The following is a 25,373-nucleotide window of genomic DNA, read 5'->3' on the forward strand; positions in this document are numbered from 1 at the left end:
GGCCATGGGAGTCCCCACTCTGCCAGAGCCGCATGGTTCTCCCTCTCAGGGCTGCGGGAGTCTCCACTCTGCTAGAGCTGTGTGGTTCTCTCTTGCAGGGCTGCGCATGGTCCTCCCCCTCTCCCCGCCCCAATGGCTGCCGCGTCTCGGCTTAAATCCCAGCGCCAGTCTTCCTCCGAAGCCCCATTTCCGGCTCCTCTCACAATTGGCTACAGCTGCCAGATTCTGGGCAGGTGTGGCCCTGTGGTGTGGAGCCAATTACCTCCAGGCTTTTCTGGATCTTATTACAGACCCCTATTGGAGGCTCCCCTCCTGGCTGCACCCTGTCACACCCGTCTGTCCCAAGTAGCTCGTCCTGACTTCAGAGTGGCCCTGAGGCAGCTCCGTGGGTTGGGACCGACAGTGATGCCATCAGTTGGAAGTGGTCACCTGGTGCCCATCACTGGAGGGAGGCGTCTGGCCGGGTTTGGCCCAGAGACCTGAGGTCGGCCGTGCTCTCCGGACCGCCCGGCGCCCCCCAGCAGCGCTCATGCGCAGAGCCGCCACCCAGACCGGTGCCCGCTGCTTGCAGGGGTCCCTCAGCACTGCTTGGCCGGGATCGGCCACACGCCCAGGATCCTGGCGTGTCGCGCACACTGAGGGTGCCGTCCCCTGCCTGCAGAAGTCAGACTGACTGGGTGGACCTCGGGCTGCATGGACACACGGCACGTGCCCGGACATGCACGCTGGACACGGAGCACCTCCGGGGGACTGCCACGGTGGGGTCCAGGCTGGGCCCTGCCGGCGGTGTGGCGCCTCGCTGTGGGGCCTGGCACGGCCCCTTCCCCACCCAGGGCCAGCGCCCCGGCTCCCGCGGCCGTGCGGCTGTGACCCCTGGGCACACGTCATGCCGCAGGCTCCTCGGTCCGCCTGTTGGGACCTGCGTGCACCCCTCCTGCCCCAGCCTGGGCCCTGGCTGCCCCTCCGCCTGGCCGGCGCCTCTCCCCACGGCTCATTTGAGACTGAAATGCCACCCCTAGCCCCTCCCTAAATGTGCCTCCACCCCAATAACCACGAAGGCTTTCTCGCTGCTGGCTCTGTCACACTGGACACGCACACCCCCACAGTGGTTCCTGCAGGCTCGGGTCACCCCCCAGCCTCTCGCTGATGAGGTGGCGTTCCATCTGGGATGCATCAGTCCTGCCATCTGGAGCTTGGCCAGCAGAGGGTGCTCTTCGCCGAACACTGGAGCCTGGTTTGTCGATAATGAAACAACCTGGCACGTAGAGACGCCCCACAGAGGACCTGAGCACAGGATGAGGCCGCTGGGGCCCCTGTGTGGCAAGAGGAGCCTCAAAGAGCCAGGAGGAGGAGGAGGAGTTAAAGGGGCTGCACGCAGTCCCAGGGGCAGCGGGAGGCAGGCCGGGCACACCTGGGCACACCTGAGCGGGCCCATGCAGGCATGAGCACAGGCTCCCACGAGATGAGCCCATTTTGCAAAATACGTTTAATCAGAATAAATAGAGTACCAGGTGCGGGGTTCCCCAGGGGGCACCCCAGCCCCACTGCCGGCCGTCCAGCTCGAGCCTCACACAGGCCGCAGAGTCCCGGCAGGGTCACCAGAGGGGCCAGCCCGCTCAGGTTGGCGCGTGTGTCTGCAGGGCCGTGGGGTCCGGGCCGAGCCGGTGGGCAGAGGCGGGGCTGCCGGGCCCCGCGCTGTCCTGCCAGGGGTCCCAGTCCTCTGCATCCAGGGCTGGGGGCGTCACAGCCGCCTGCGTCCTGCCAGCCCTGCCAGAAAGGGAAGTCAGCCAGCGGCCGCTGAGGCCCCCGGACCCCGGCCGAGGCCGGACACCCAGAGCTTCCTCCTGAGAGCTGAGAAGCGAAGGGCCTGAGGGAGGACAGGAAGTTGGTTCTGCAGACCTGAGCCCTGCCCCCTGGCCGGATCTGTCTGTCTGTCTGTCTGTCTGTCTGTCTAGGCAGCAGGAGGAGGTCCGAGTGCATCTCCCTTTCCCTCAGCTGAAGCACAAGTGACGGAGATGAAGGGTGGGAGGCAGGGCTCCCTCCTGCAGGCCCAGGGCCTCCAAGGCTGAATCTCGGCTGCCCCCTGACTGACACTGGGAGGGGAGGAGGCGGGGGGAGGAAGGAAGGGCAGGAGGAGCCCAGCCCCACCCTTCCCCCTCTTTCACTTCCGTTTTCTCCTCTCGCCAAACTTGACCTTTTTTCTCCTCCCCGAGTGCCCCCCTCTCCTGGTGGGGAAAGTGGGGAAGGTGGGCAGAGCGGGTCCGAGAGGCCGAGGGCCGCTCCCCTCCCACCCCGAACTCCACCCGACGCCGCAGCGGGAGAGGCCCAGCCGCGTGCCCCTCCTCCCCACACGCGCACACGGAGCGGCCCGCGCGGCCCCAAATCCCGCACCTGCTCCTCTCTTTCCTCTCGCAGACGGAGTGAAGCTTGTTGATTAGGAAGATTTTGTCCTCCCCCTCCTAGAAATGCCAGAACAGGAAAGGTCAGAGATCAGAAGAGCTGTTGCAGACAGCCCTTGGGGACACTCCAGGGAGTGTGCAACATCACAGGTGGAAAAAGTTTAAAGAAGGGGGAAAGAGGCACCAACACAAGAACAACCCCGCACCAGGCAGTGGGCGTATGTGCAGGTCTAGGCTTCCCAGTGGCCAAGGTGAAAAGGGAAAGGGGACCAGCCACCCAGTGAGGGTCCAGAGCCAGCCTGACTTAATTTAAAACTGGCCCCCCCATACCAACACTGCCTGTGCAGCTCTGTCCTCTGACCTCCGGGTCACGTGTGTAACGGGGGGATGAGAGTGTCTGAGTCAAGGGGCTTCTCTGAGTTCCTGCTGTCGCTCTAGCCAGTTGCTGCAAACAGCCCAAGTCCACCCCCCTTCATTCTGGGGGTCAGGAGTCCAAAACAGGCCTCACTGGACCTGGACCGAGGTGTGGGCAGGGCTGGGTCCTCCTGGAAGCCCCCCGGGGCAGAACTGTACCCCCCACCCCTGCCTCCCGGAGGCGGCTGCAGCCCTTGGCCCACGGCCTCCCAGCCGCAAAGCCAGCGGTGGCCAGCCAGGGTGGGGAGCCAGCGTGGGAGGACCTGGGGCTATTTTCATAACTGAGTACGAACAGCAGAGACCTGCTGTCCCACGGAGCGGCCAGCCCAGAATGGGCAGGAGGGGCGGAGGTGAAAGGCCACGGTCCTGCTTCCCGTGAGCGTGGTGACTCACTGGCCGGGAGGGGGGGCTGCGGGGGCAGGGGCTTCCCCGCTTCCTGGCCCACCTGCCTCTCCCTCTTCTATGGCCAACTGCCCCGTGCTCAGTAAGGGCGGTTTGACCCTGAGCCACTTTTAACCGTTCGCAAGATGAGAGTGCAGAACAGGGTCTGGGTCTCCACCTGGGTCCCCGGGCAGTCCCAAAGCCACTTCCAGGGTCTCAGGAACCCTCACGGAGACTGCCCGCACCCACACTGGGCCCCACCCTGAAATGCCGCTCTTCTCCCGTGCGGCCGGCCGCAGTCGGGTGCTCTGGGCCCAGGGGCCCGGCTGCCTCGTGTCCGCCCCTCCGCCTAGTGCAGACTCCGCCACGTTCAATGGTGTAATCTGTTTGACGAACAAACCCTTTCCACAGCCCAGGTCGGGGGGCCTTGGGGCACGCTCACGGGTGGCCCCTGGGTGGGGGCAGCCAGAGGGGCACTCACGTTGCTGATCTGCTCCTTGAGGAGGCCGATGACCTTCCGCTGGCCCTTCACCACCTGGATGTTGAGGTAGATCATGGCCCTGCCGGGGAGGGGACAGGCCAGGAGACAGCCGGTGGTCAGGCCGGACCCCCGCAGGAACAGGGGACGGGGCTGCGGGGTGGGGGCCCTCCTCCTGCCCACACTCACAGCAGCAGGGCCGACACCAGGTAGACAGGGAAGGTGTTCTCCACCAGGTACCGGTGGACCCAGGGCAGCCAGGAGACCCTGGGGCCCGCCCTCTCCAGGTGGCGCACCCACACCTTGCCGGCCTCGTACATGGTGTCCAGGGTCCGGAAGGGCCCGCAGAGGCTCGAGGGCCTCACCCTGCGGGACGAGGGCGACCTGAGCCATCAGCCGGGCAGAGGCGGCCACCCCATCACCCCGAACCGTGGCACCCCCACGGGCCCTCCAGGGTGCACCTCCCCACACCCTGGGGGCACCCCACCGGCCCCGAGGCCGGTGCCCACTCACTGCCAGATGGCGTAGCAGAGGAAGATGGCGGCGCCCAGGAAGGAGGGGAAGCAGAGCAGCGAGATGAAGACGGTGCTCATGTGAGAGGCCAGCCAGGGCCTGCGGGGCGCCTGGCAGTTGGCCATCAGGCTCGCCTGGGGACAAAGGCTCCGTTCTGCCACCACCCTCCCCCACCCCCTCCCCCAGGACCCGGGAGGGAAGAGCCGTGAGGCCTGAGCGAGGCCCCAGGACGGGACCGGACGGCAGAGAGGCAAACACTGGAATCTCAGCCCGGGGGTCAGGAGGCACCAGCCACGCCCCCGGTTTACGGAGGGGAGACCGAGGCCCGTGGGGATGGCCTGTCCAGCCTCTCCCGTCTGCGGAAGGGCTGGCACTAACGGCCACCTCCGCGGGTCCGAGGTCTCTGCGGGGCCAGCGCTTTATAAACACCATCTCCAGCCACCCCCCTGGGGCGCTGTCCCCGCCGTGCAGATAAAGAAGTGGAGGGCCAGGGAGAATGGCGCCACGCACACCCGCCCCAGGACGAAGAACCGAGGTCGCTTCTCACGGCCGGTGGGCCTGGGGCTCGGAGCGCCCCCCGGCTCCCCGGCCCTAAGCTGGGCGCACGGCACCCAGCCGTGACCACGGACCCGGCGGGGCGCTGCCCAGCCTGCCAAAGGCAGCGGTGCTGGGGGAGGGGACCACGGCAGTGACCCCGGAGGGTGACCCCAGGCTGCCAGCCCCATACCACGTGGGTCCGAAGTCCCAGAGCGCTGAGGCTGCCCGAAGAGCTGCTGCCCGGGGCCCCGCCCCCTGGAGGCCCCGCCCCCATGGCCCACCGCCCTCCCAGGACCTAGCGGCCCCCGGTACCTTCTTGATGTAGAAGAGCAGCAACAGCTTGATGACCTGCACGGCGGGCAGGAGGGGCGAGAAGAGGACCCCCAGCCTAGGGAGAGGAGGGGAGAGCTGCGGTCCAGGGGCCAGGCCTTGGCGGGGTGGGATCAATCCGCCGCACGCCTCCCCTTCCCCCGCCCCCTCCCCAGGCCAGGAAGGGTGCAGCACAACCGGCCGCAGACTGCGCGCCCCGGGGGGGCAGGCGCCAGGGCCCACGCCACCCCGCGGTCCCAGGGCTGGGCCTTGCTGCGGTCCCAACGGCAAAGGGGCGCAGCCGCCCCCCCGGGGAGGGGCAATGGGCGGGGCCTGCAAGATGCTCACCAGGTCAGGGTCTGCCCGTAGATCAGCTCCAGAACGTTCCCGGCAATGTCAAACTCGGGCTTCCCCCTCCTGAGCTTCTTCTCGGAGATGAGCCTGCGGCAGAGGCGCGGAAGGGTCACCGGTGGGGCCAATCCCGGAGACCAGCCCTGTCCCCGCCCCTGGAAGACGAGGCACCCGGAGGGTGACCCGCACACCAAACTAACGTCCATGCCCGCCCCACTCCGGCGCCCAACCCCGGTCAAGGGGACACGGCACCTTGGGGTCCCTGCCCTGAGGGGCCCCAAGCCCCAGCTGGCCTCATCTCGGTCCTTTTTCTAAGTCCGAGCGGATACCTCCAGGCACAAACACGTGCGACTCATGTCACGCCTTGCACATCTATGTTATTACCACATTCACATGTTCTCCAAGGAAACACAAAAAGGAGCAAAGAGCGAGCGCCTGCCCCGCGGCCCGCGAAGCACTTTGAAACGCCCGCCCCCTCCCTGCCCTTCCCCCGACCCCGCCCCGCCCCGCCCCGCAGCCTACATGCGGCCCTGAGGCTGCGCCGCGCGCCTGGCGGTGGCCTGTTCTGCTTCCCGACCTAAAAATAGGTTGCGCCCCGACCCGGGTTTTCCCAGATTAACGATGTTTTCCGAAAACTGTCCTGGGCGGAGACACCCAGCCCTCCACGGAGAGATCGGAGGTCAGAAAACCTCCCACGTGGCCCCGCCCCGCCGCGCAGGTGAGGATGCGCGCCTGGGGGTGGGGGGGGCCCCAGGAGCCCAGCGGGCGGGGCCTCTCACCGCCACACCAGCTCCCCGAAGAGCGTGTCCAGCAGCGTGAAGAGGAAGTCCGTCACCACGAGGCGGTACAGCTCTTGGCCCACGAAGTTCTCCCAGCACTGCAAGCAAGGGGCTCAGCCCTGGGGCCCCAGGGGGTCCCGCCCGCCCCGCTCACTCGAGCAGCCCACCTGGGGCCTCCAACCTGCCCGCAGACCCACCCAGCCCGGGGAGGGCTGGGAAGCAGCGCCACTGTGCGGCGCCACTAACCCCCTCCCCGCACCCGCCCCTCCTGCAGACCAACGCAGCCCCTCACTCCCCCAGCGCCGCCCAGACCCCCGCTCACCTGGTTCTTCAAGGCGCCCACCCTACGGCCCAGCCAGTGGTAGCAAAGAATCCCCAAGACGACCATCTTGAGGATGAGGTTCCTGCGGAGGGCGAGGGGCCGGCAGGCTGAGGGAGGGGTGCCTGGCGGGCAGAGGGCGCACCCTGGGGAGCCCCACCTGCCCCACCTGGCCACTCACCTGCAGATGGCCACGTACACCTCCAGCACGGGGGAGTCCTGCCGCTCCAGGACGGCCAGCCCACGGTACAGGTAGGGCGCCGCCAGGTTGAGGAGGCCGACCACGAAGGGCAGGCCCAGCAGCGCCCCCTCTGGCTGGACAGACACTGGGCTCTGCAGGGGCAGAGGGAGGGGCGGTGGTCACCGCGGGCGCCCGGTCCAGGGGCGGGGCCGCATCCACCGGTGGCGGCGGGGGTGGGGGGCTGTGGGGCGGGGTCCCGCAGCGGAAGGAGGGGGTGGAACTGGCAGGCTGCAGTTCCCCCAGATACATCCACCCCGGGCCTGCTGTGGAAACCACACAGGAAGGGGGGTGGATCACAGGTGTCGGAAAAAGAAGAGTTAGACGAGCAGACGAGAAAACAAAAGGAAAGAGAATGGGGAAGAGTGTGAGGGGGGTGAGAGAAAGGCGGTCCCAAGGGAGGGCCCCCCCCCCCCCGCCAGGGCTCCCAGGCAGGGGGGGGAGCAGGGACTGAGTGGATGCCGGTCACTGGGGACCGGGCCCAAAGCAGCGCGACTCTGGTCCTCCCACGGCCAGAGCCCCCGGGCCCACCCGCCCTGTCCCTGCACCTGGATCGCCCGCTCGGAGAAGGCGTAGACGGACACGGTGCACCCGAGCGTGATCCCCAGACACAGCAGCCACACGAGGGCCAGCACCGCCGCCCGGTGCAGCCACCCGCACAGGCTCCTGGGGCCGCGCTGCAGCCGCCACTCGGCCAGCAGCTCCTGCGGGAGGGCGAGGGCGGGCGGGGACGGAGGCTCGGGAATGTGCAGGCATGCAGGGGGGACCCCCAGAACCCCCGCTTGCCCCTCCCCCAGCTCTGGGGCCGATCCCCAGGCAGACAGCACAGAACTCGGACCCCACCCACCCTGTGGGTCACCCTGCCTCCCCCCCCCCCCAGGGCTCCTGCTGCATCCTGAGGCCAACCCCACCCTCTCCCACCTCCCGAGCCAGGGCGGCCCCCATGGGAGCCCCCCCAACGCCAGTCCTGCGGCACAAGCCCCAGAAAGGCAGCGAAGTTTCCGGCTCCGCCGCCCTGGGCCCTGGACACGGGACTGGGCCTCTGGGCCTCAGTCTCCTCCATCGTAGCCTGGCTGGTGGCCCCGGGCTACTGTGATGAGCGGGCAGTGCGGCCCGGCAGGGGCCCCTCAGGCCCATACCGGCCGGGGACTGAGGACCCGGGGACCCCAGGGCGAACCTAACCGCTCCCCCTCCGGAGTGCCAGCCCCTGGTTCTGCGGCCCAGAGCCGGGCGGATGAGCACACCGAGTGCCCACGGGACGGAGCGCAGGCTGCTGTCCAAGGCCGCCCCTGAGCACGCACGCCCCCGAAAGCCCCCCGAGGGCAAAGCTTCACGCTGACTTGGCTCCTGCATTGCCCGAGGGCCGTGGGTGCTAACACCCGCCAGCAGGCGAGAGGCAGCCCCAAGTGGGGGGCGTGGACGGGGGCAAACCCAGGAGGACTCGGGTGCCCCCTCGAGTCCCGGGAACCGGGAAGCAGCTGCCAGGGCACTGAGGGCAACACGAGGCCCTGGCACCCCACGTCCAGCCCGCACGCAGTGCTGCCGCTCTGGCTGTCCGGCCCTAAATGACCGCAGGCCGGGGCTCGGGAGCCGAGTGAGTGGGCTGGGACTGGTGCCCGGGGCTCGGGGCGGGGCAGCGCCCCCCCCCCCCCAGCAGGCTCACCTTCAGCTGCGTCCGGATGTTGTCATGCTGGAGGCGTGAGGCCCTTCTCTGAGTCACCTTGTGGTCCCAGGTGCAGAAGACGGTGATGGCGTGGGCCCCCGAGGCGCTGCCCACCCGGTAGCTCTCCCCGAAGGAGCGGGACATGCTGGGCGCACAGAGCCGGGGCGGGGCCGACCGTGAGGGGCGAGGGAGTGGGGCCGGGGAGACGGCAGCCCGGGCGGTCGCCAGACCCCACCGGCCCCTGGGAGGAGCCCTGCTGGCCCCGGCCCTGCCCCTGGCCTCCCGGTGGAGGCCTTCGGTGACTCCGCGCCAGCCCTGTCCGAAGGTGGTGCCCAGCAGCCACAGCGGCCGGAAGAGCGGTCGGGCTCCACTCCCCACTGACGGGCCGGCCGCAGCTGGAGGAGACACTGCTCACCCCAGGGCCTTTGCACTGCCTCTCCCACCTCCCGGTGTGCCTTCCTCCCCTTCTCCCCTGCCCGTTCTTGTTTAAGTGCCCCCCCTGAGGCGAGCGCCGCCACTCCTAGGAAGCTGGCCTGACTCCTCCCCCAGCGCTCCCTCGGGTGTGTGCCCCGCTCCCGGGCACGCACCCAGCCTCCTCACTGGCCTGCAGCCTCCTCCCCCAGAGGGCGAGCCCCCTGAGGGCAGGCACCGGGCGCATGCACCTTCTTGCCCCGAACTACGCACAGAGAGTGCCTGTGGGGCGGACGGGTGGTGAGTGCACGTGTGGGAGGGAGGCCCGTGGGTGGGGGGTTGGATGAGTGGGTAGCTGGATAGGTGAGAGGGTGGGGTGATGGATGGGTGGATGGACGGGTGGATGGATGGATGGATGGACAGATGGATGGGGGGATGGATGGATGGATGATAGGTAGATGGATGGAGGGATGGATGGATGATGGGGTGATGGATGGAGGGATGGGTGGATGGACAGATGGATGGGGGGATAGATCAATGGCGCTGGGAGTCAGGCGCACAGGGGGAGGGCCGTTACCTGTACACCAGGGTGATGCAGGTGATGAAGAAGGCGGCGCCCACCGTGAAGAGGTAGGCCAGCGGCATGTTGTAGGGCAGGCCGGCCGCCTCGGGGGTGCACTGGCCGCCCTGCAGCGGGCCGGCACACGGCTGGTTCAGGGTGGCGTTACTGTAGTAGCCGTAGTACATGACAGTGTCGGTGAAGCGACCCTGAGGGGAAGGGAAGGCCCGGCCACATCAGGGACCCGCCCCCTTCCCCACACCTGACGCCCCCTCGGGCTTCAAGGGGCGGGCGGGGGGAGGGCACCCGAGTGGGGGGTCAGAGCAAGGCCGGCAAGGACCACACAGAGGCAGACGGGAGGCCAAGGCCTGGGTCCCGGGTCCTCCCAGGCCCCCCTGACGAGGACGACAAGGGGAGCTGACTGTGGCCCACCCGGAGTCACCGCGCTGGGGGGAGGCCGGGGTCCCCCCAGGGGAGGCTGGGGCGAGAGGGCGCCCCGCCCCGCCAAGCGCTCACCCCACCAGTGAGGAGCTCCAGGCCGGTGAAGGCGGGGGCGGGGCCGCGGGGCGCGGGCGGGAAGGCGGCCTGCACGCCCACCACGAAGGCCAGCAGGGGGAGCAGCAGCAGCACGTTGAAGGCCAGCAGGGTCTTGAGGAACAGGAAGTAGGACAGCACGCTGGAGCCGAACTGGCCGCCGATGCGCTTCAGGGCGTAGTGCCACGGAGCCAGGGTGCGGAGCCCGGCCAGCAGCCCGAGCCCCGGGTGGTGCGAGGCCTGCGGGGACGGTCACGGAGATGCGGCGGGGTCCGGCCCGGGGGGCCCTGAGCGGGCAGCTCGGGGCCCAGAGTGGGGCTGCAGGGGCAGTGGTGGGGGCGGCGCTGCTGGGGGCCGGCGCCACGCAGGCGCCAGAGCCAGGCTGAGGCCAGGGGACCCCGCAGGCAGCACAGGTGGCCACCCCCCGGCCCCCCAGCCCCATCCCCAGTGGCAGCCCAGCCCGGGGGCTCCTACCAGGACCCGGGCGCAGGGGAGCCGGCTGCAGCAGGAAGGGAACCTCAGACGGCCCCGCCGCTTCCCCCTCGGGGTCCGGGTCTCCTCTCTGTGGGCAGAGGTGGTAGCATCGGGCCTGGGCGGGGACAGGACCCAACCCCCTCCTGGGGACCGCCCCCCGCCAGCCGGGAGGGGGCGGCACTGACCGCAGGCGCCGTTTCTCAGCCAGGCCGAGGGGCATGCCCCGCAGCATGTGGTCCCGCTGGGCCGGCGCCAGGCCCCGCAGCTCCTTCACCAGGAGGGCCCGCTTCTCTGCCGGAGGAGAACCAGGAGGCCCCGTGGGGTCCCCTGAAAAAGCATCCCCCCCTCCGTCCCTCCCTCCCTCCCTCCCTGGCAGGCCTGCCCGCTGCCCACCCCACCCCAGGCCTCCACCCACCTGCCTCACACGCCACCCCACAAACCCTCTTCATTGAGTTCTCAGCATCCCCCCAACGCCCCCCTCCTGGACCCACACTGTCCTCCAGCCCCCCCCCCACAAGCACCTCACTCCGACCACCACTGACCCCAGCCCCGCCCACCCCCATCAGCAGCGGTGGGGTCCCAACCCCACCCCTGTCGGACCGCTTCCCCCCACGCCAGCCCTCGCTGGGGGAGGAGGGAGGGCAGGACTGGCAGGTCCTGGATGAGAACTGGGGTGCTCACTCCCCTCACCCCCCACCGTGGGGGGGAGCCACGTGAACCCCAGTGTTACAGGTGAGAAATGGCACCCGGCCTGGTGTGCAGAGTACAGCTGGAATGTTCACCCTGACCGTCGAGCCCTGACCACCCTCCACTGCTGTGTTGTCCCCCGCTGGGCCCTTGGGGAGACCCGGGGAGGAACCGGGGGCGAGGTCCCAAGAAAGCACCCCAGGCCTGGGGAGGTCAGAGTCCAAAGGGCGCAGCCAGGCACATCCCCCACCTCAGGGCCTTTGCACATGCCCCTCTACTCTAGCGTCACCTCCTCCAGGAAGCCTCCCTGGATCCCTCTAGGCTAGACGGCGTCACCATGCTCTCCCGGACGATCGCCCTCCCTCAGTTGCCCTTGTCTGGGCCTCAACTGCCTGCTTCTCCGTAGATTTGGGGCCGCTCTGTGTCACCGGGCAGACAGCCGGAGGCACAACAGCCCAAAGCTCACCAGGTGGTGTGGGCTGCATGAACTAATGTTTCTGGGTGTCTGCCAGCTGGAGCCAAACCCTTTGCAGCCCGGAAGGCCCCCACCTGCCCACCCCTGCCCCAGGGGCCCGCACAAAGTGAGCGCACCGTTGGGTCCCCTGCCCCCGGCCCTCACCCTGGCCCACCCGGCCTGCCCCCCCACTCACCCTCCTCCTCCAGGGCCGTGGAGTCCAGCTCCAGGTCGTACAGGCGGAGGCTGGGCCTGGCGGAGCGTGCCAGGCCGCTGAGTGGCGGCCGGCTGGCGCGGCGCCGCAGCTCCATCGTGCGGTTGTAGTACTGGGAGATGATGGCGCCGTGGCTGCGACCTGCAGGGGCCGCGGCGGGTGGGTCGGCGCGGGCACGCCGGCCCGGACGCCCACTCCCGAGGGAAGGCGGCGGCTGCTGTCCCCGCCCCTCCCAGGACCCAGGAAAGTCCTTTGGTGAGAGCCCTCGGGTGCTGCCTGCCGGGTTCCCAGGAGCCTATTTTTATCCCTCGGCCCGCAGGCCCTGGAGTCGTTTCCACAGGGACCCGGGCTGCACGGGGCTGCACCGGCCGGAGACGCAGTGGGGCGGGCGCCGGGAGGGCCTGGCCCTGCGGGACACAGGTCCCCTGGAGAACCCGGCCCGGCCCGGTGCGGGGGTGGGGGGGGGGTGCTGGGGTCAGCACCAGGACTGAGGGCACAGGGCCCCACTCACCTATGGTGCGGCTGGGCATGCTGGCCAGGATGCGGAGCGTGGCCGCGCTGTAGACGGCTGCCCCCTCGGGCCCCAGGAGGGCCTGGCGGTCACTGCCTGGCAAGCAGAAGGACTTGTCCAGAGCGCCCGGAGACGCTGCCCCCCAGCAGGTCCCCCGCTCCATCCCCGCCCCCTCTAGCCAGGCTGCCAGGTGGGCTATCTGAGAGTCTAAGGGGGCTCAGGGCCCCGCCGGCACCGTCCGGCCGGCGGGCCAGGCCGCGGGCTCACCTGGGGGCCCCAGGGTCCCGGTGCCCGGGCCCAGGGGCTGCAGCTCCAGCCCCTCCTCGGCCGCCCTCTGGCTCTGCTCCCGGATCAGCTGGTGGAAGGAGTCATGCACCACACTCTCATCGTAGGGGCTGGGCTCCGGGCTGCTGGCAGGGGAAGGGGGGGGCCGGTCAGCTCGGGCTGACCAGTCCTCACCCCTGCAGCCTGCCCCTTCCCGAAGGCCGAGGTCCAGTCGGCCCTCTCCTGCGGACGGCACGTCCCCGCCCACAACCCCCCGGCCCCAGAGCACGTACCCCTGGTCCTCTGGGGTCTCGGAGACGTCGAGGACAAAGGCCATGTCTGCTGCCCACGCCTCGCCCGCAGCGGCGGCTCAGAGCCTGGACGGCCGCAGCCTCGGACGCCTCCCGCTGCCCGGCTGACGAGGCGAGAGGGCCGCCCTGCCCTTGGCCTTCAGCGCCCAGCTTGCTGGGGACTGCGGGAGGGGCCGCTCACTGCCCAGGCTGCCCCAGACCCTGCCCTGCCCCCATCCACGGCCAGGGCGAGGCCAAGCGAGTGCCCCCAGATGGACTCAGGCCAGAGTGGGCTGCAGGACGGCCCCTTCCAGGGCAGGGCGGGCGGAGGCGGGGGAGGAGGCGCGCCGTGCGGGGGCCGCGAGAGCGGGGCAGAGGAAGGAAGGGCGGCGTGCACCGGTTTGCTCGGAGGTCCCAGGCCCTGGGAAATAGGCAAGGGGCGGGTGCTGTGGACACAGCGGCCAGCCCTGGGGTTCTGCCCCGGGGACACCGCCCCCCTCCTGGGGGGAAAGGTCAGGGCCGCTGTGAGACCTCCCCGTGACCTCACAGCACTTCCTCTCGCAGGAAGTGCCCCCCGCCCCCACCCCACCAGCCCGGGCCCTGCGGGATGACCTGCCTCGTCCAGCTGGACCCCCACCCAGCCAGCATCCCCCTGGCACGTGCACACTCACACACACACACACACACACACACACACTCACACTCACACGCACGGAGCAGTCACCGCGCCCCCGCCTGCAACACAGACAGCTCTTTGGGGACTGGGCCTCCACTCAGCCACCCAGGGCCAGTGGGCCGGTCAGCCGGCAGGGGAGGGGCATGAAACAGGCCGCCTTTGTCTGCCTTTGTCGGGGCAGAGGGCCGGGCCGTCCCTGGGACAACTGGGACCAGGGCGGCCTTGCCTGGGCTCCTCGCCCCGAGGGAGTGGGGCGGGGGTGGCGAGCTACCAGCCGCCAGCAAGCGGACGCCTGCAGGGCCCTGCCCCACCACGCAGGCCGGCCCTGGGTCAGCCCTGCCCCCTCCGCCCTCTCCTCGCTCCCCACCTCCCTGGGGCGCTCAGCGCTCAGGAGAGCTGGCTCAACTCCAGGGGGCTTCCTGGGTGAGACCAGGGTGCCCAGACAGGGCAGGTCCTGCGAGGGCTGTGCCCGACTGGGTCCTCCTCACTTAGGGGCACCCAGGACGCCCAGTCTCTGAGCCCAGGCCCCCAAGGCCCCCCAAGCCCCTTCCCTGCTCCAGCAGGAGCACAGCACGGGGGACCCGTGGAGAGGGCTCGGGTTGGGCGTCGGCCCCTCAGTCTGCAGAGTCGCTGCAGGGTGCTTACGGGGAGCCTCCCGGCCCAGCCCCTGGTGCTGGGACCCTGCAGACCCACCCTCCCGAGCCCCGGTCCACGGGGCCCAGACACAGCCCTTCCGCACGCAGGGAGACGGGAGGTGGTCCAGGGGGCCCCCCTGCCTCCCCTGGGAGGATGTGTCTCTCCTGGGCCCACCTGGGCACCGTCCGGGACTCACTTCCGCCTGGCGCCCTGGCCCCTGCTCCAGGTCGGCGCAGGTCTGGTGAGTTTCCGGGCGGGCACACCATTCCTGAGCCCTGAGCCAGGCGGGGCGGGGTGGGGCGGGGCCCTTGCTGGCAACCCCAACCCAGCAGCCAGTCCTCGGAGCGCGGCCCAGCCTCCTCACCCAGGGCCTGCGCAGCCCCGGGGCCCCTGGGCCCCGGCCGCCACCCTCCACTCCCTGTGGGCGGGCGGGCAGGCGGTGGCACTGGCCTGTGCACTCTACCTCCTCACCCTTTCCCACCCCAGCCCTGGGCTCACACCCCCGCCCCCTCCTGGGTGCTGCCTGCCGGCCAGGATGAGCTGGGGGCTCCCGTTCCCCGGCCCCCGCCCCTCCTGAGAAAGTCAAACGTGGGGACACCCAGGAGAACCCGAGGAGATAACCAGTGGGGAGGGGGTTGGCTTGTGACCCAGTGGCCCCAGGGGCCAAAGGAGTTCGGACAGCCCAGCCACCGGGGACTGCAGGGGCCCGGGGGTACAAGGCACCTCCCCCAAGCCCCAGACCAGGGGCACTCACCTGGGAGGCATCAGGGAGGAGGCCCTGTCCCAGAGAGGGCTGCTGGGTCCTGTAGCCGGATTCCCACCGCCTGGGGGAGGGACCGGGGGTCAGTGGGAGGAACCCTCCCAGGGCCAGGGGACCGACCTGGGGCCCGAGGGAGCTGCACCGCCCAGCCGGGCCCACGTGGTGGCATCACATGACCGGGCTTGGCCCAAGGGTGAACCCCACCCCTGCACCCCTGCCCTGGGCCCCTCGGGCAGCCGTGCCCTCTCCCTGCCAACTTCGACCCCTCCTTGCACCCCACCCTGAGGCCGGGGCAGGCTGAAAGCCCGACTGTCTGTGTTGACCCCAACCCCTGGGTGAAGCCCCCCCACATCTACAGGACTCAGTGTTCCCAGATTTCGAATGCAGACCGTAACGGCAATCCCACCCACTTCCCAGGGTGACTGTCGGAACGGCAGGTGCTGCAAAGCCCCACGGACACAGCGCTGGGGACCCGAGGTTGGGCGACCCGTGCCTTCCGAGACACCCTCCCCTGGACCCGAGGCGCAGGCACAGGCTGGCGGAGCCTTGCTTATCTCGGGCCCCAGATCTGGGCGGGGCTTCTGCCACTGCCTGGGCTAGACTCCAGGCACTTCCTGCGTGCTAGGTGGGGGGAGGGGGAGGGGCGAGCCAGGGGCACGGACACAGTGACCGTCCCCACGGCTGTTTTTGTCACTCCCCACAAGCCGGGCACGTAGGCATGGGGGCCCCTAGTTTGCAGACGAGGAAACTGAGGCTGACAGTTCATCGGCCCCCAAGCCTGAGTCTTGTCCCCCTGGGGACTGCCCAGAAGCCTGGCGTGGAGGAATCCTGGAAAAAGGGCAATGGGGAGGCTCCCGTGGGTCAGAGAGAGCGGGTGGGGCTGCGGCAGCAGGGGGGCCTGTCCGGGCTGGGAGAATACCTGAGAGGTGAGCAGGGCGAGGGAGAGCGGGGAGGAGATAAGGGAGGAGAGGCCCCAGGCGGGAGGAAGGGGTGGACAAAGCCAGGATGCCCGGATGCAGGCACAGGGTGCTGGTTGCAGGGAAAGGGGTCTTAGGGCTGAGGCAGGATGGCGGGGGGCGGAGGGGGGTTGGGTTGCAGCGGTCCCTGTAGTCCTCCAGTGGGTCCTCTCCAGCTGAATCTCAGCACGGGGGCCCAGGCCCGCCTGGCTGCCTCTCCTCTGCTCCTCCCCACCCCACGCCCCGCCCCCTTGTGCGTGCAGGACCGCACACCCAGCGTGAAAGTCGCCTCCTCCGAGGGGCCTTCCTGGACTGACCCCTTGCTGTGCACACCTGCCTGCCTGTGTCCTCTCCCCCCGTTCTCTGACCCTCCACGGGCCCAGCAGCAGCCCCCACCGTGGGGCCTGGCCCAGAGGAGGGACTTGGAAAGCCAGGAGGGGGCCAGGCAGGGAGGCCGTAAAGCCGCTGCAGCTCAGCCATGAGCTAACTGAGCCCTCCAGGTGGGGGAGAGGGAGCGAGGGGGAAGGGCAGGGCCTGGGGGACCCCAGGAGAGAGAGAGAGAGACACGGCCAGGTGCCTCTTACGCTTCTGAACACCTAGGGCGGGAACAGAGGCCACCCAGAGTGCCAGGCCGAGGCCTTGCGAGGGGACAGTGACCGAGGTGGGAAGTTAGGAAATAGCTCCGCCGGATGTGATGGGGCCCACCCGTCAGTCACTGTCTCGGCCTGGCCTCCGAGCAAAGCTGGGGCCACTGGCGAGCGGCAGATAAGAACCCGGCGCTGCACTGGCAGCTGCCTGCAGGGCCGGGCCAGGCCTCAGCCCCCGAGGCTGGAGGGCGGAGGACCAGGGCCGGCGGGACTCCGGGCTGCCACCGGGTCCCGGGGGCCTGGAAAGCAGCGGCCGGGCCGCAGGAGCCGGAGGTCCCGGTCCAGGCGCACCCCGGGGAGGGGTAGGGCCGACCCTGCCCAGCGCGCACTGGGCAGGCCCAGCTGCCCGCCTGCTCACCTTCAGCCTGCGCCCCGAGTCCACAGGAAGTGCCCGCCTCGGTGGGGAGCAGAGGAAACAGGGGCAGGTGGGGGGCAGGGGCGGGGCCGCAGTGGAAGCCGGGGTTCCTGTCATGTGACCCCTGCCCTGGGCTCTTCACAGCTCTGCCAGGCCTGCGGGGAGCCAGCCTGAAGGGGTCCCCTCGGGTCACCTGTCCCCTCATCCGCAGGTGAGCTGAGAAGTGGCGGGTGGAGGCCGGGTGAGGGGATGCAGAGAGAACCGAGGTAGCCGCTGCTGGGGCGGGAGCCGGGGTCCCAGCGGTCGGGGCTCCAGGGGTTGGGGCAGGTGGGGGCACCCGGCAGACCCCCAGGTCTGGGGGGCGGAAGCACGAGGTAGAAAACTGGAGGGGTCCTAGCACTGCCACCCCCCGGGCGCTGCAGGGCGCCGGGTCCTGGAACCTTGGGCTCCGGACGGGGACGGCTTCCCAGCTCCTTGCAGGGAGAAGCCGCATCCGCAGAGGTGTGGGAATTTCCTGTCGCCCGCAGGTCCCCTGGGAGGCCGCCCACTGCGGACAGCAGGCAGAGCAGGCCTTGGCCCCGCCTGCTCTGCCTCGGGCCCTGAGGGTCCCCTCTTTCCATGCCCTCTCCACCTTTGTCCCCATTTGGCAGACGGGGAAACTGAGGCCCCTGGCCCCGTGTGGCTTTGGGATGCGGACAGGGGCTGAGGCCAGATTTCTTCCAACAGGATTCTTTCTCCTCGCGTCTGGGCACGCCTCCGCCGAGACCTTGACTCCGGCCCCAGGCGCCGCGCGTCCCTCCCGGGGACCGCCCCTGCGAGATGCTGCGACGGCGGTCCGGGCAGGCGGGGCAGGCCCACGGGCAGCCGGAGCCCGGGGCCGAGGAGCTCTGGGAGCAGGAGATGGAGCGGCTGCGCGGCTCGCGGGCGCCCGTGCGCACGCTGCCCTACGCCATGGTGGACAGGCGCCTGGTCCGGTGGGTGCCGCACGCCCGGTGGGTGCGGAGGGCCGGGTGGAAACCCCCTGTTGCGCTGCTCTGCGGGCCGGGACGCGCACGCTGGGTGACTCCGGACACCGGTCCCCACCCCGTCCCAGGCAGCTGCGGGAGCCCGAGGGGGCGAAGACCTCGTGCTGGCAGCGGTGGCAGCGAAGGCGGTCGGCTGCGGGAAGGCGCCTGGGGGAGGCAGCGCAGAGGCTGGCGCGCGGCTTTGGACTCTGGGAGGGCGCCCTCTACGAGATCGGGGGTGAGACCTGCGCCCCACCGCCGCCTCCCCGCCCCGGGGTCTCCGTGTCCAGCTTAGAAACGGGGGGAGGGCATCCCGCTGGCCCTGGCTCCCCTCGGCCCCCACCAGCCAGCCAACCCCCCATCCTCCACACCAGAGATGGGGCGAACCTCGGTGACGACAGCACCCCCTGGTGGCTGTCGGGGGTACTGTTAGAGGAGTCTCCAGGACGGGACCGTTAAACGGGGGTCTTAGGACCCTGATAGGGATTCTCGCTGGGGCCGCACTCAGCGACTCCCTGATCCCTCTGCGCTTCTCCCCGCCCTCGCAGGCCTCTTTGGCACCGGAATCCAGTCCTACTTCACGTTCCTTCGGTTCCTGCTGATGCTCAACCTGCTGACCCTGCTTCTGACCTCCAGCTTCGTGCTGCTGCCCCTAGTCTGGCTCCGCCCCTCGGACCCAAGCCCCGCCCTTAACTTCAGTGAGTGGCTGGCCCACGAGGGCACAGTGACCCGAACCGATCTGCGCCCTGGGCGTCCTCCCACTCGGGTTTAGCCCTTGGACCCCACTGGCCCGGCCTTGGCTCAGCCACACCCCCTGACGCAGCCCCAGAGTCCTGCTCACGCCCCACCCCCCGGGGGCTGGGGGCTGTGGCGTGGCGAGGGGCAGGGTCTCCCTAATGTCCTGGGGGCCCTCTCCTACGGTCCCTCTCTTCCTCCTTCGCAGCCCTCCAGTGCCCTGGCGGCCCCCAGCCCCAGGCGGGCACCCTCTATTTCTACGATCAGCTGTGGGACGTTTTAACTGGCAGAGTAAGTGGGCTCTGTCCTGGGGGGTGATGGCTTGGGGACCCAGGGAACTGGCCTCCGGGGGCCCCCGTCTAGGCAGACCCCCCACCTCTCCGAGGACGCTGTGGCTTTTAGGGAGACGGCCTTACACAGACAGGCTGGCCGGGCCAGTCTCGGGGTCAGAGAGAGGCCACCGCACACAAGCCAGGCCTTGGGACACGTGCCCGCAGTCTCGGGGCCCAGCTGGCGGGGGAGGACAGGGAACAAGACGGGACAAGCGTCCCGGCCTCTCAGATAAGCACCACCCGGCCCCGGTCCCTGAAAGCCGCCTAGTGGCTACCGTTCAGGCTCCAGTGTTCTGGTCCGCGCTCTCTTTCAAAACCGTGCGGCCTGGGGCACGTTCCCCGGTCCCATCTGTGAGATGCTGCCACCGCCCACACCCCTAGGCCTTCAACGACACCTACCTCTTCTACGGCGCCTACCGGGCGGGGCCCGAGAGCGGCTCCGCCTACAGCATCCGCCTGGCCTACCTGCTGAGCCCGCTGGCCTGCCTGCTCCTCTGCTTCTGTGGGACGCTGCGGCGGTGAGGGCGGGGCCCTGCCTCCACCTCCTGACGGGTGGGGGGCTTCCCTGGAAACCCCTCCCTTAGCGTGGTGCCCCCAAGGTAGCAAGAAGGCCCCGCCTCCTGCCCAGTGTAAGGCTTGTAGGTGCTTCCAGGGCCCAAACTCTGTGTCCCCGGCTGCAGACCTCAGAGACAGGGACCTCGGCCTCTCTCGCCCCACGCCGCACCCGGGCTGAGGCCAGAGCCTGCCCCCAGGGCTGCCAGGGGCTTCCCGCCCCACCAAAGACTCCAGCCCAGGCGGCGGCTGGGGGCCCAGTGGGAGGTGCCCTTCCCTCACAGGCCGCCCCCCACCCGCCACCCCTGCAGGATGGTGAAGGGGCTGCCGCAGAAGCTGTTCCTGGGCCAGGACTACAGGGCTCCTCTCAGCGCCAAGGTCTTCTCCTCCTGGGACTTCTGCCTCCGGGGGCAGGACGCGGCCACCATCAAGAAGCACGAGATCAGCAACGAGTTCAAGGTGCGTGTGAGAGTAGGTGTGCTGGGTGAGGGAGCGAGCGTGGGTGCCTGTGGGGGGGGGGTGTGGGCACACGTGTGCACGCAGGGTGTCCCGGCGGGCGCAGGGGCTGCACGAGGGTGCAGGTGAGCAAGCTCGCCGGCCCGCCTGCTCAGTGCGAAGAGGGGCGGCCTAGACTGAAGCAGCCGCCACCCCTGGGCCTGTCCCAGCGGCACCCGAACCCAGCCTGCGTCCTGGCAGCCTGTCTCCCACGAATACTGACCACTCCCCTTGCGTGCACCCCCCGGGCCGGGCCGGCCCTACCTGCCTCTGCTTCCACCCCCCGGCAGGTGGAGCTGGAGGAGGGGCAGCGCTTCCTGCTGAAGCAGCAGCAGACCCGGGCCCAGCGAGCCTGGCAGCTGCTCCACTACCTGTGGGTCAACCTGCTCATCGGGCTCCTGGTGGTGGGGGCCATCAGCGCCATCTTCCAGGCCACCAAGTACTCACAGGACAACAAGGAGGTGCCAAGCCGCTGACGCGTGTTTATTTAATCCTAGACAGAACGGTGGGAGGAGACGGGCTGGGCCCACTTTGCAGATGAGGAAAGTGAGGCTCAGAGAGGTTAAAGCCGTTTGCCTCAGCTCCCAGCCCCCTGCAGACGGGCGCTGCCTCTGGCCCTCTCCCAACACCAGGCTGCTGCAGCCTGCGGGCTTCCGGCCGCAGGGCCTGCCCAGAGTCGCCCCCGCAGGAGGGGTGGCGGGATGGGGGGCCGCTGGGGTGCCTCCGGCTCACGGCGCCCGCCCTGCCGCTCTGTTTGTGCCGCCCCAGTCCCTGTTCGTGCTGCTCCAGTACCTGCCCCCCGGGGTCATCTCCCTGGTCAACTTTCTTGGTCCCCTGCTGTTCGTGTTCCTGATCCAGCTGGGGAACTACTCCCCCAACACCGAGGTCAACCTCACCCTTATCTGGTGAGCGCCACCCCTGGGGCGACAGACAGGCGGGACCGTGTGGAGCGGGGGAGGCGGGGAGGCACGTGAAGAGCTGTGTTCCGCTGCCCGTCTGGGCGGTCTCCTGGCGAAGGAAGGTGCTTCCAGAACTCGCACTGTCAGGGCCCTGCTGTGAGCCGCTCCAGGCCCCCTCCGTCCAAAGCAAGCCCAGCACCAGCCTTTCAGAGGGGCCGGCGGCCCTGTTGCCCCTTCATACACGCAGGGACACGGGGGACGGGGGACGCACACAGTTCCCAGGTGCCCAAGGGCTCACACCCTGAACCCCAACCCCCCTGCGTGTGACCTGTGAACTCAGGACCATCCTCATCCCCCTTGGCAGATGAGGATACTGAGGCTTACAGGGACCGAGCGCCTCGGCCGAGGCCCAGCTCCCCACGCCTGCTGGGGGTGCGGGCTCCAACACCGGCCCTCCTCGGCCCCCACGCTGACTCCCCACCCCCGGTGGGGTCCTACTGTGGACCCCTCCCCGACCTGGGCTCCCTCTGCCACCCCACCCGACCTCCCTCGGCAGAAGGACCCCTGCCAGCAGCCCGCCGTGCGCCAGCTTTGAATGGCGTGGGGCTAACCGTCCACCTGTATGACCCAGCATGCATTTAAGATCCCGCAGGAGCGGGCCTGCGCGTGTGTGCGATGCTCGAGGCCGTGCGGGCGGGGCTGCGCGTTAACAGGCAGGGGGAGAAAGGGCCATCTGACCGGCGACAAGGATGTTAAAGGCCCGCGAAGGCCTGTGAATCCCCAAGCAGGGCATGGGGCTGGACAACTGGACGGGGCAGCGTTTCCAGACTGGTTTAAAAACGGAACCCTTCTCCCGTGGATCAGCTGGGGACCAAGATTCCGGAAACACACTTTGGATTTAGAGGGCGCCGGGCCGCGGGGAGACCTGAGCCCCTCCCCTGACCCCGCCGCCCACCCCCGCCCCGCCCCCAGGTGCGTGGTGCTGAAGCTGGCCAGCCTGGGGATGTTCTCCTTCTCCCTGGGCCAGACCATTCTGTGCATCGGCCGAAACAAGACCAGCTGTGAGTCCTACGGCTACGACGCCTGTGACTACCAGGTGGCTGGTGGCTCCGTCAGGGCCTGTCCCTTTGGGTGTCCGTCCCCACCGCGCCCTCCACCCCCCACGCTTTGATCTCCTTGCCCCTTCGATCTGCTTGTCCATCTCCAGGTCTCACTTTGGTGAGAGGCTGTGAGTAGCGCTTTCCACGCCACGACAAACCTCCAGGGGGCGCTCCTGGCCTCATTCTGCACTGTGCTGGGTGGCAGCCCTGGCTCTCGGGTTTGCCCACGTGTGTCTTATCCTCGAGACCCAGGCTGTTTTGTTTTTTAGTTTTTTAAGATTTTATCTATTTATTTTTAGGGGCGGGGGTTGGAGAAAGACAGGGAGAGAAACAATGTGTGAGAGAAACATCGATTGGTTGCCCCTTGTACAGGCCTCCACCAGGGACAAAATCCTGCATGCGCCCTGGCAAGGAATGGAACTAGCAACCTTTTGCTTTGTGGTGTGAGGACACCCAACCCACTGAGCCACACCGGCCAGGGCAAGGCCCAGGGTTTTTTTGTTTTGTTTTTTAAGATTTTATTTATTTATTTTCAGAGAGGGGAGGGAGGGAGAAAGAGAGAGAGAGAGAAACATCCATGTGCGGTTGCTGGGGGCCGTGGCCTGCAACCCAGGCATGTGCCCTGACTGGGAATCGAACCTGCGACACTTTGGTTCGCAGCCCGCGCTCAATCCACTGAGCCACGCCAGCCAGGTGTGAGGCCCAGGTTTTAACTTAGCAATCATATTAGACTTTAGCCAAGGCTCCTGTCCACAGAGACCCCTGCCCAGCGGTGGGTGAGGGATGGCTGGGACCACGGGGGGGGGGGGGGGACCACGGGTGGTGACGGGCGCCCTTCTGCACCAGTGCTGGGAGAACCTGGTGGGGGAGGAGCTGTACAAGCTGAGCATCTTCAACTTCCTGCTCACGGTGGCCTTCACCTTCCTCGTCAGCCTGCCTCGGAGGTGAGCCCCGTGGGGACACCCTGGGGGCGACCCGGGCGCGCCTGGGACAGCCAGGGGCTGCAGCCAAGGGTGGGCAGTTCTATCTACACGCGTGGGTCCCCGTGGTGACTGAGTGTGGGACGGTCCGTCGCCGTGGCCTTGATGGATGCGGCCCACGCGCCCCTCCAGGGCGGTGACCCCCAAACACGCCCTGTGCCCAGGCTGCTGGTGGAGCGATTCTCAGGCCGGTTCTGGGCCTGGTTGGACCGGGAGGAGTTCCTGGTGCCCAAGAACGTGCTGGACATCGTGGCGGGGCAGACGGTCACCTGGATGGGCCTCTTCTTCTGCCCCCTGCTGCCCCTGCTCAACAGCATCTTCATCTTCCTCACCTTCTACATCAAGAAGGTCCGGGCACACGGGCTGGGAGGGAGCAGGGCGCCCCCTGGAGGGGGCTCACGTCCTGCCTCCGCGCCCCAGCCGGCAGCATCACGCCCCTGGGCCTGACTCCTGGGCGCTGCTAACAGACCCGTCCTTGTCGCTTGCTCCCCAGTACAACCTGCTGAGGAACTCCAAGGCGTCTTCTAGGAGATTCCGAGCCTCCAGCTCCACCTTCTTCTTCCAGCTCGTGCTCATCCTGGGCCTGCTGCTGGCCACCGTGCCCCTGGGCTACGTGGTCAGCAGGTGAGGGGGGCGGAGGGAGCGTGGCGGAGGGACCCGGGCGGAGGGGTCTCGGCGGAGGGGCGGGCGGGAGGGCGGCTCCCCTCCGGGGCCCTGACCGCAGCCCGGCTCTGGCCGTCTCCGCGCACAGCATCCACTCCTCCTGGGACTGCGGCCTGTTCGCCAACTACTCGGCCCCCTGGCAGGTGGTCCCGGAGCTGGTGGCCCTCCAGCTGCCGCCCCTTGGCCAGCGAGCCCTCCACTACCTGGGCTCCCACGCCTTCAGCTTTCCCCTCCTCATCCTGCTCAGGTGCATCTCAGGAGCGGGGCAAGGGAGGGGGTGCCTAGGAGTGGGGGTCCTTCCCCCGGCACCCCCATCCAGTCTCATGGGACCAGACAAGGGGAGCTCAGGGAGGTGGACCCCCGGAATACGGAGCATAGGGCCCAGGGGCCTGGGGTTTCCCCCTGTGCCCACAGGCAGCCCCCCGGGGGCTTCACCTGACCCCCCCCCCCCGCAGCCACGGAGCCTGGCGCATGCGCTGAAAACCTGCCGTGCTTGTGGCGGTCGTTCAGAGGAGAGGGACTGGGCACAGGTGGGGGGAGGGAGGGGCGGAGAGAGGACCCCAGGAGGCGGTTTTAAGAGACTGGGGAGGGGAGGGAGGAAGGAGGGGTGATGACCTTGGACCCCCCTCTGTCCAAAGCCTTATCCTGACCGTGTGCATCTCCCAGTCCCAGGCTAAGGCGAGGGCCATCCAGGGGCTCCGGAAGCAGCTGGTGTGGGTGAGTGTCCGCTGGGCTGGGAGAGGCCACCGACCCCGGGTGAGCCACCCTCCGGGAGGTGTGGTCTCAGGCTGGGAATAGAAGCGGGGAGGGTGGAGGGGGACGGGCTAGGCGTGGCCTCAAGCTAGGAGCCAGACAAAGCACTGTGGCCTTAAATTTGAGGACCATGGTTTAACGTGAGAGTGGCTGAGGGCCGGGCCGGGACGCTGTTTGAGGCGTCCTTGGGCGGGAACCGCACTTTATGGGGCGTGGCCGCACGGGAGGCAGGTCCGAGGACCCGGTCTTTTGAGGGGCGGGGCTTGCGTTGGGCGGGGCCTCAAGCGGGCTGCAAGCGGCGGACTCCGGATCAGCTGCCGGGAGGCAGGGACTGCGTCCAGGCCTGGCCTGCCCGCGGGGGCGGCGCGGCTCCTAACCCGCCGGTCGCTCCCCTACAGCAAGTCCAGGAGAAGTGGCACCTGGTGGAGGACCTGTCGCGGCTGCTGCCAGAGCCGGGTCTCGGTGACTCTCTGGGGCCTGAGTCGCCTCTCTCTCGATCTTCGCGCCCGAGATCCTTCTGCCCCGGATTCCCGTGCCCCGGCTCCCCGGGCCCTAGGTCCCCCCGGCCCTCCCCCTCCCGCGGATCCTTCCTGTAGATTCCGCTTCCCAGCAGCGCTGAGGCCCGACGTGCAGACCTCAGCTGGACCCCAGAGGACCCCTTGCCCCACGCTCCTGCCCCCTGGTGACCACGGCCTCCCCGTGGACGCCCCAAAGCGGGATCACACACGCGAGGGCAGCAAGAAGACGATATGGAAATTTGTGTTCGTAGTTTATACTTTTATCTTATTTCTTTAAGTTTTCTGTTTTGTTGTCTTATAATGTCCCTAACGTATTAGTATGATAACCCATAAATACAGTTTATAAATATACATCCGCCGGGAGCGCCGCTGTAAAATTAAAGGGTCCCCCCACCTGTGGGGAGGGACCACCAGGCCACAGAGCAGACCTGCAGGGGGACGGGTTCGTGGCTCCGGGGTGCCGCCCGAGGCTGGGTCCGTGGTTTCTGAGCCTGCTGGAGCTTCCTTCTCGAAACCCGAGGCCGTGGTGGCGG

General features: G+C 68.8%; 2 protein-coding genes across 12 annotated transcripts; one reads left to right on the plus strand and one right to left on the minus strand.

Annotated features, from left to right (window-relative positions):
- Window positions 1-1,468: 1,468 nt before the first annotated feature.
- Window positions 1,469-16,873, minus strand: TMC6 (transmembrane channel like 6). 5 transcript variants are annotated; one of them, XM_045835894.1, is made up of 22 exons: window positions 16,813-16,873; window positions 14,846-14,915; window positions 12,783-13,200; window positions 12,493-12,635; window positions 12,226-12,321; window positions 11,697-11,855; window positions 10,545-10,650; window positions 10,360-10,447; window positions 9,868-10,125; window positions 9,370-9,560; window positions 8,382-8,526; window positions 7,267-7,422; window positions 6,662-6,813; window positions 6,484-6,565; window positions 6,162-6,259; window positions 5,380-5,472; window positions 5,035-5,110; window positions 4,186-4,319; window positions 3,862-4,038; window positions 3,676-3,754; window positions 2,392-2,459; window positions 1,469-1,767 (listed from the first exon to the last, which is right to left on the minus strand). In XM_045835894.1, exons 3-22 carry the CDS (start codon window positions 12,824-12,826, stop codon window positions 1,617-1,619), a joined length of 2,496 nt encoding a protein of 831 aa, XP_045691850.1. In that variant the 5' UTR covers window positions 12,827-13,200; window positions 14,846-14,915; window positions 16,813-16,873; the 3' UTR covers window positions 1,469-1,616. The 5 variants fall into 5 exon arrangements, with proteins under 5 accessions (XP_045691850.1, XP_045691852.1, XP_045691853.1 ...); XM_045835896.1 differs by lacking the exon at window positions 16,813-16,873 and having other exon boundaries at window positions 12,493-12,632; window positions 14,846-14,992; XM_045835897.1 differs by lacking the exon at window positions 16,813-16,873 and having other exon boundaries at window positions 9,868-9,999; window positions 14,846-14,992.
- Window positions 15,725-25,196, plus strand: TMC8 (transmembrane channel like 8). 7 transcript variants are annotated; one of them, XM_045835903.1, is made up of 17 exons: window positions 15,725-15,777; window positions 16,954-17,020; window positions 17,536-17,783; window positions 17,903-18,051; window positions 18,362-18,511; window positions 18,757-18,839; window positions 19,262-19,398; window positions 19,744-19,891; window positions 20,218-20,388; window positions 20,696-20,832; window positions 21,799-21,922; window positions 22,773-22,870; window positions 23,071-23,254; window positions 23,400-23,530; window positions 23,658-23,816; window positions 24,236-24,286; window positions 24,721-25,196. In XM_045835903.1, the coding sequence occupies exons 3-17, from the start codon at window positions 17,629-17,631 to the stop codon at window positions 25,115-25,117; spliced, it is 2,274 nt and encodes a 757-aa protein (XP_045691859.1). In that variant the 5' UTR covers window positions 15,725-15,777; window positions 16,954-17,020; window positions 17,536-17,628; the 3' UTR covers window positions 25,118-25,196. The 7 variants fall into 7 exon arrangements, 6 of the variants coding, with proteins under 6 accessions (XP_045691859.1, XP_045691858.1, XP_045691861.1 ...); XM_045835902.1 differs by lacking the exon at window positions 15,725-15,777 and adding an exon at window positions 16,494-16,853; XM_045835905.1 differs by lacking the exon at window positions 15,725-15,777 and adding an exon at window positions 16,496-16,853 and having other exon boundaries at window positions 23,400-23,522; window positions 24,721-25,065.
- The last annotated feature ends 177 nt before the right edge of the window (window positions 25,197-25,373 follow it).

Source organism: Phyllostomus hastatus, unplaced genomic scaffold (assembly GCF_019186645.2).
Source record: "Phyllostomus hastatus isolate PE091 unplaced genomic scaffold, TTU_PhHast_1.1 phas_contig_210, whole genome shotgun sequence".
In the NCBI taxonomy this organism is placed as follows: Eukaryota; Metazoa; Chordata; class Mammalia; order Chiroptera; family Phyllostomidae; genus Phyllostomus; species Phyllostomus hastatus.